Raw genomic sequence first — 8,664 nt, 5'->3', positions numbered from 1 at the left:
CTAAAAGCCTAGTGAAATTACATCTCAGCCCCTTGTGACCAAACAAAAAAACAGAAGCCATTTTTATGAATATAGCCCTAGTAAATCGTCTGAGTCGTCTGAGATGTTGGAAGTCGTCTGGACGACTGAAGTGTAAGTCGTCTGGTACCGGTTTATTTTAAAAATAATTTATAAATCTTGTAAAAAAATATTTTGATGCGTGAAAAATAAAAATCAAGTAATTATAAACAGTTTTAAGTGATATAAATTAAGATATGATAAAATTGATTTGTTTTGAAGATAGATGAGTGGAAGTAGTGAATCATGAAATACTTTGGTTTAGGAGTTTGGCAAACATATGTTGTAGTATTGTATGTATTGTTAGGGTTAGATTTTGGAAAACTAAAATGTTTTTTTCAAAAATTAGTTTTCACCTATATGTGTTTATTTATGTGTATAGTAAACACTTTTCAAGTTTGATTTGATTTTATGAAGTCTTTAATTAGATAATTAAGTTTAGGGGTTATGTTTAGGGTGTGGACGACTTATATTTCAGTCGTCTGTTGAATAATTTACTCGGACGACTTACATTTCAGTCGTCTGGTGAAGAAATTAAAACAGACGACTTACATGTAAGTCGTCCAGAAGAGTTTAATATTTTTAGCGGGAAATTAAATATTTTTAGCGGGAAACTAAAATAGAAGATTTTCCAGACGACTTACAAGTAAGTCGTCTGGTTTAAATTATTTAAGCGGGAAAATATTTTTTTTAAAAAATTTTAGGCGGGAATATTTGGACGACTTACATGTAAGTCGTCTGTTTTAATTTCTTCACCAGATGACTGAAATGTAAGTCGTCCGAGTAAATTATTCAACAGACGACTGAAATATAAGTCGTCCACACCCTAAACATAACCCCTAAACTTAATTATCTAGTTAAAGACTTCATAAAATCAAATCAAACTTGAAAAGTGTTTACTATACACATAAATAAACACATATAGGTGAAAACTAATTTTTGAAAAAAACATTTTAGTTTTCCAAAATCTAAGCCTAACAATACATACAATACTACAACATATGTTTGCCAAACTCCTAAACCAAAGTATTTCATGATTCACTACTTCCACTCATCTATCTTCAAAACAAATCAATTTTATCATATCTTAATTTATATCACTTAAAACTGTTTATAATTACTTGATTTTTATTTTTCACGCATCAAAATATTTTTTTACAAGATTTATAAATTATTTTTAAAATAAACCGGTACCAGACGACTTACACTTCAGTCGTCCAGACGACTTCCAACATCTCAGACGACTCAGACGATTTACTAGGGCTATATTCGTAAAAATGGCTTCTGTTTTTTTGTTTGGTCACAAGGGGCTGAGCTGTAATTTCACTAGGCTTTTAGGTTAGTTTTGCATTTGATTCAAGTTTGGGTATAAGTTTGGGGTTAAAATCAAGTTGTGGATTAATTTTGGCAAAAACTCAATCTTGTTGAACTTTCTTTAGAGGGTACTTTTTTTATATATATATAGGATATATGATGATTACATTTCAACGTCATGTGTTTTTTCCTTTTCATTAATTTAAACTTAATTAATTAATTAATAGGCTCATTTATATTTTATTAGTTAAATAAAAACAATTTTTAAAGGTTCTTCGTGTATAAGTAATGTGAATATTTCTAAAAAAATTCAACCAATTTTTGTGGACTATAAAATATGCAAATGAGAGTTAATTATATTTTGAAGAATTCCAATAAACTGATTATATATTAACCATTTATTAATTATTAATCATATGATAACTTGTCGTACTATAATATTAACTTTTAGAAAGTATTCCCGAGACCATTATGAAATCTATTTTTTTATTTTTCTTTTCATTATCATGTAAAAACTATTTTTTTAAAAAAAGTACTTAAAAAAGCTAGACCATCTCCAATATATTTTGATATTATTACCTCTAAAATAGTTAAACTCTATAATAGAAGAAAGATATGCTCCAATGTATTCCTCTAAAATATCAATCTCTAAATGTAAAGTAAAAAATAGAGGAATGTTTTTTCTTCCTCTATACATAGAGAAAAAAATAGAAATCCCTATTATAAAGTAGAAAATAGAGTGAGTTGAAGCAATTTAACCTATAAATGCTATTATAGAGATGAAAATAACAATGAATTGAAGAAAGATATGCTCCAATGTATTCTTCTAAAATAGCAATCTCTAAATGTAAAGTAAAAAATAGAGGAATGTTTTTTCTTCCTCTATAAATAGAGGAAAAAAATAGAGATCCCTATTATAAAGTAAGAAATAGAGTGAGTTGAAACAATTTAACCTATAAATGCTATTATAGAGATGGAAATAACAATGAATTGGAGATGCTCAAAATATGTGCATTTTACTGTGCATCATGCGAACCCCCCCCCCCCCCCCCACCACCCCCAAAAACAATGGATGTTTATCTTTTTCACAAATTTGACGACAAACCATGCCATGTATTTCGGCGTTCTTATCCAAACAGTTAAAAAAGAAAGAAATCTCGTATGCAACAAGTCCCATAGATGATGGACAGAGTTGGATCCTCCATTCTGGACGAATCATGATGCATAGATCTCTTCTCTCAGGCGTTTCATACGCATGAACCCTTATGTACCGTAACTTGGGTAACTTGGTCACGGCAGTGGCTATTCCCCTATAACTGAACAAACAGAACATGAGCTCTAGCCTTTGTAGGTCTTTACATTCTCTAGCCAATCCATCAACTTGCTGCCAAACTCCCCTATGTAACTCATTCCAACATCACTGACACTTCCTGTAATCAGATACAAACAAATATTTATGAGCTTCTCACATCTGCTCAAGAGAGCTCTAACTCCAACGTCTAGTGGCATCTCTACATCCAAGCTGGTTGCCATATCATCATCTGCACGTCAAAGTTCTTCAACTCTTTCAAGTTCTCAGCAATAGCTAGTAGAGTTATGTTTCGAAGCTGCATCATGCATACAGTAATGTATTCTAAGTCGATGCAGTTTGTAGCAACATGTATCATTCCTCTATCTGTGACACGATAACGGTCATGATCATCTCTATCTGAAGGTTGACGAATTTCTAACACTTTGAATTTCTTGCAGTACTGAGAAAGGACATCGAGTCCCTCGTCTCCAATGCAAGTACTAGTGTTGAGAATTTCAATGTTGGGAAGCCTCCTCCGAATTATACAGTGGGCATAGTTGCCTAGCACAGCGCCAAACAGATCCAGTGTCTTGAGTCTGTCGGCAAAAGCATACATGATCGAGATATGTTTGAGAAAGAGACCAATGAAGTCACCAACATGACAGAGCTTGGGTGGAAAATAATATATATCTGCATTGAAGTACTTGTCAGGGTCATCAATATCCTCAACAATGGCTCCACCATAAAACTTAAGCACACTAGCTAGCCTTAAGGTCCCTTGTTGTCTCAATAGATCAAATCCACTAATCTTCAGTGAAACCAGAGAGCTGCTGCATGTTTTTGCAATGGTTTCGAGATCTTCTATGCTCACCTTAGAAATGATCGTCTGATAACAGTGCATGACTCTTAGATGGGTGTTGTGTAATGCCACTTGATGAAGCCAACCACCATTTTTCTCGTCCACTAAAGTGCTCCATGATAATAAAAGAGACTCTATCAAGATATTATCAATATAATAGTGATATTCCGGCGCTACGCGCCGGGTTCGTATGTTTTATTCACCATTTTTACAGATGTTATGTAGTGCCACAGAGGAAGAATGGTCACATATTGGTCTTTCAGTAGATGCATAGAGACATAGTTGTTTTTCATGTTCAGTATAGATAAATAATGTGGATTTCAATGGTTTTCGTATTGAAAATAAAAAATATACTTTCTTTTGACTATATATACGGGTGGGTAAGAAAATTAAAAAAAAATAAGTTTTAAATATTTAATTTATTCTTAACTAAAAATGACAATGATTTCACTTCTTTTTATTTGTTATTACGTAAAAAATCATGTTTTTTTTTCATTTGATAGTGGTTAGTGATAAATAGTGTATTTTATTTTGAAGTTGATTAAGTCAAAAAGAATAACATCAGTAGTTTAGGGCCTAAATGTTGCATTTTGTATGTAGAGTGACTATTTTAGTTGGTTTAAAGATCTTGTTGATTTCTGTATACGAAACTGACGTGAACATATATTTTTAGAACATAGGATCGCCGTGTTGGGATGTTATGCTCGTCTAATTTGTCTAATTTGTCTAATTCATGACCGTATATTGTTTCAATTAATTAAATAATTACATGTTTTATTTGAATGGATACAGTAACTTTAACCTCTTGTTTATATCATGGAAAAAATCATTATTGTTTTTATGTAATTTTTTATTTGTTGTATTGGGTTTCTATTTATTTTTATTTTTATTATGTGTAAATTTATTGTTGCAATTTCCCTTGGTATCTTATTAATTTTCTTTAACTTGAGTTTAATAATCAAAAGGAAAAAACAAAACTGTGAGATATGCTCTTTCAAATTTTGGTTGAACTTAATCTGTCTTCATAAACTTGAATCGATGTATATATATAAGCTAAATGGAGCAGGTACATAAACTTGAATCCATGCACGAAACAATAACCGCCTACTCAAAAATGGAGTACGTAGACATTTGAACTTGCATACATACACAAAATATAAAAAAGCAAGAAAATACTCAGCCGCGAACACAAAAGGGTCATCATCTTTTAGTTCAGCCATCTTATTGAAAGCTTCTGCCGCCAAACTAAAACACTGTTGCTTCTCCACTGGAGGAGCCGCCATCGCCATATCATCAGCAGGAAACAAACACCAACCGCGTCGTTGGGTTATCAAACGTATTTAGCCTTAAAGCCTCCAAAGCAAGCTCTCGAGCACTTCTCATCCGATCACTGTGACAGCACGCCTAACACCTTCTTGACTTGTCAAAACGTCCCAAATCCCGTCGGATCCCATTATCAGAAACTCGTATTCCTCTGTTAAACGTAATGTTTGATCTCTGAATCCGCTATGAGTGGAGATCGTGACCCTCGTGGTAGTTTCATGCCCAAATCCTAGAGTTCGTGTGACTGAGACTGCCGTTTAAGTAACCGTCATGGCAAAGCCGCCACATTCTTCCACTCTTCTTCTTTCCGGTAAGTAGATTGGTCTGTGTTCTTGAGACATGTGTATGGCATTACCATTCCTACAGAGAAGAATCCCCTGTATTTGCCACCATTAAGTGTCTGCAGAAACAGAACAACAATCATGAGCAAACAAACATACACTTAAATCGAATCTTAGTGACTCTGAGATGGGTTTGGTTGAAGCGAGCAAACATACCTTCCATAAAAGGGGAGCAAGAGCCGTGGTAGCGTAAGAAGAGCTGATGTTGTGTTCCTCTGCTAAACCAAGATCCGCCTGAAGAAACACGTTTCTCAAAGAACTCTTGACTTCTTTCAAGAATATTCTTATGGCGTTTTTTCTTACATAAGCTGCTGCTTCCGGTCCACCGTGGACATAAACTTACCCAACAGCTCTGCCCATTATATGGTGCCGATGAAGCCAAAACTGTCCATCAGCATAGAGACCCATGTTATCCACATCATTTTTGTCACCTGGACAATGCAAAGCTGTGTCAATAATCTATGAATACACACGGTTTCACCATTCAGAAACAAAACTGACACCTTTTATTATAACATTAATTTCTCCTGTATTCTCCCTCTCATGAACCTGTAACGTGAGTAGAGCATCTTATGTACCATGACCAATCCAGTGACTAATGTCTAGAGATGAGAATGAGAAAAGTGTAAGAAGAAAACATTACTTTGATGGCACGATGGACGATGGTACATCACGACTCTGAAAGAAGAAACATCAAGGCAATTAAAAAATGATGTGTTATACACATTGAGGCAACTACAGACATAACACATAACACCAATTACAACCATCTCGCCTGCTCGAATGGGATCCTTGGTCATATGTAAGAATAATATATCCCCTTGTCACATTACCCTCAAACAGATTACAAAACAACCACCCGAAGATTATGTGCAAGGTTGGTCATAGTCAAGTAAACAGAACCAAAAGATTAAAACTTAACTCTCTTAAAGGCAGGTTCCATGCTTCGAGAGAGAACATCCACTACTGGAGACTCTGTGCCAGTCACACACATCAACGCCTTCCATATTATCAATGCAGATGTCACGATCATACCTAAAATCAATGCAGACTCTGTGGTAGAGGAGAAGAGCCTCGTCAATTCCGCGTCGTAGATTTTTAGGTTTCTAGGTTTAGTTCAATGAAAAATAAAACCCAAACCTAAACCAAATGAAGCCCAGACACCTGAGTCCACTGTAAACAAATTTTAAGCCCAGACCCAAAAATAAAATGTTCTAATTGGTTGAATATTTTCGATGACGTGGCATGGCTAGATTTTGAGAAAATTCCTTATTAGTATTGTGATATGCACAATTAATTTAATGTTTATTATTAAATATTATTTTATTGCAGACAAAGAAAAATATTATTTTGTTTTACAATAACTATCTTTTAAAATACCAATCACGGTATTACATTGTTATTAAAGAGAAAATTTAATTTAATTTCTAAATTAATCTTTGACTTTTTTATTTATTTTTTGTTTACAATGCTCCTGTTTAATGGTGTAAGTGAATTTTGAATATATTTTCGGTCTAACATTATAATCCAAAAATATTTTTTTCATTTTTTTTTCCAGTAAAAACATTCTACAATCTAACAAATACATAGCCAAAAGTCATTGCATCAAAAAATTGTCTGACGTGTTTGGTATATCAGATGAAATAACATATTACTGAATAATTGTTGGTATAAGAACTAAAATAGATTAAGACTGGTTTAAACAATTAAAATTACAAGTTTAGTTAGTTTCTAAGAGATTAATCATTTTTTATATGCTAATACATATATAGTGTAATCACTTCTAAAAACCATGAAGACGTACAATTTTGAATCATATTGTGAATGAAAAATTGGCAAAATCACATTTTTAAACTATAACAACGTGATAAAGTTCTGTACTATTCACGACATGTGTTTCCAAGTAACATTTGCTATAATACTAAAAAGTGACACTAAAACTGTTTCAGTGTATTGTAAAATAAAATTATAAAGAAGTTTAATAATCATTTAAATACATGTCATCTAAATAACATTTCACAACTTGTGCCTATAGCTTTCACACTCAAAATATGGAATAGCATTCATAAAACAAAGTAATCTCGAGAAATAAAATAGAAGCACAGATTACTAAAATGGAGTTTAACAATCTCAAAAATAAAGACATTTGGAAGAAGATTGATAGTAATATACTCCATACAAATATATTTGCAGGAGCTGAGGAATGAAACCAGTCGCCAAGGTTGAGATGCGCAGAAGGAGAGCCTCCCAAAATGCATTGGTGAGACATTTCTCTGTATCAGTTCTCACATGTGAGCTGTTGTTTCTCTGATCATCTGACGTAATATTCTGCACGAAACAACTGAAGAGAATGCACAGTTGTTAATACTTTAATAAATTGCTTCAAACCATTGGTATGCTTACAATGGAAACTAAATCTCAAGCCTGCAATTAGGAAAGTGTATTAATTTGAAGGTTTAACGATGACAAAAAATTAGTACATGATAATTATCAGAATCTTACATTTGTTGTGTATCACAATTTGGTCAAGAGAGCAGCCTGTCAATGATTCTATCTCCCTTTGTTACCTCGTCATCGTTTTCCAATCCAACAGCTTCTTTTAGCACTTTCTTTCCTAACACAAACCTCCGGTTTTGTGACCCTCCGGTTTTGTAACCCTCGAGAGGTATAAATTGGATGTGCAATTCCATGTCTTTATGAGAGGAGCGAACTCATCAGAGTCAGACGTATCCGATACATTCATCTCAACACGGTACCTTCTTAAAAAAACGGATATGAGTTACAAGAATATAAGAAAGAAAATATTTAAAGGAAGAGACTGACTTAGAGTTTTACTGTGGTTGGAAGTTGAGAACATAGGAACTAAGTTCTGACACTGTCAAGGAATTCAGGACTGACTGGCCATCAACATGAGGTGGTCGTAATTGCAGAAGCGGAAAAACTCCATCAGGAAAAGGTTCCTGCTTTCAGCAGGCTGATTGGCCCCTGGATCAGAGTTGACTATGAACAAAAAAATAACCCGTGAAGACAGTCTCAGATGCAAGAGACAAAGTATCATAACTACAGCGAAAATAGCAACCATTAGAAACCCCTCGAGCCCTTAATGAAGAGAAATTTTTGGGTTCCACCCCTAGGCTGAACCTCTAGATTTACCAACCAATAGTGTTTGAATATTTGATATTTGATATCTTTAAAAAAAAAAAACAAAATTGAATTTCCAAATAAGATTATATTTTTAAAATAAAACAATAAAAATACATAAAAATAGTTACAATAAATAAATATTGTTAAACCGTTAGCAAAATACTAAATCTTATACCCTAAATCCTAAACTCCAAACCCTAAATTATAAACCTTAAATCTTGGATAAACCGTAAACCATTGGAAAATTTTAAACCCTAAATCATACATTAAAAACTAAATCTTAATAACACTAAACCCTAAAACCTAATCACTAAACCCTAAACCCTAATCACTAG

The 8,664-nt window shown here is 33.3% G+C and overlaps 1 protein-coding gene and 1 long non-coding RNA gene across 2 annotated transcripts; both read right to left on the bottom strand.

The window, feature by feature from the left end:
* Nucleotides 1-2,882: 2,882 nt before the first annotated feature.
* Nucleotides 2,883-3,563, bottom strand: LOC106330879 (coronatine-insensitive protein 1-like). Its single transcript, XM_013769275.1, has one exon. The coding sequence runs from the start codon at nucleotides 3,561-3,563 to the stop codon at nucleotides 2,883-2,885; it is 681 nt and encodes a 226-aa protein (XP_013624729.1).
* A 993-nt stretch (nucleotides 3,564-4,556) lies between these two features.
* Nucleotides 4,557-6,280, bottom strand: LOC106331976. The gene is made up of 4 exons (XR_001267982.1): nucleotides 5,829-6,280; nucleotides 5,689-5,734; nucleotides 5,342-5,616; nucleotides 4,557-5,244 (listed from the first exon to the last, which is right to left on the bottom strand). It is a non-coding gene; the product is annotated as an uncharacterized LOC106331976 (long non-coding RNA).
* Between the last annotated feature and the right edge of the window lie 2,384 nt (nucleotides 6,281-8,664).

The sequence above is a fragment of the Brassica oleracea genome, chromosome C3 (genome assembly GCF_000695525.1).
Source record: "Brassica oleracea var. oleracea cultivar TO1000 chromosome C3, BOL, whole genome shotgun sequence".
Taxonomy (NCBI): Eukaryota; Viridiplantae; Streptophyta; class Magnoliopsida; order Brassicales; family Brassicaceae; genus Brassica; species Brassica oleracea.
This window is presented reverse-complemented; position numbering and strand designations above follow the sequence as displayed.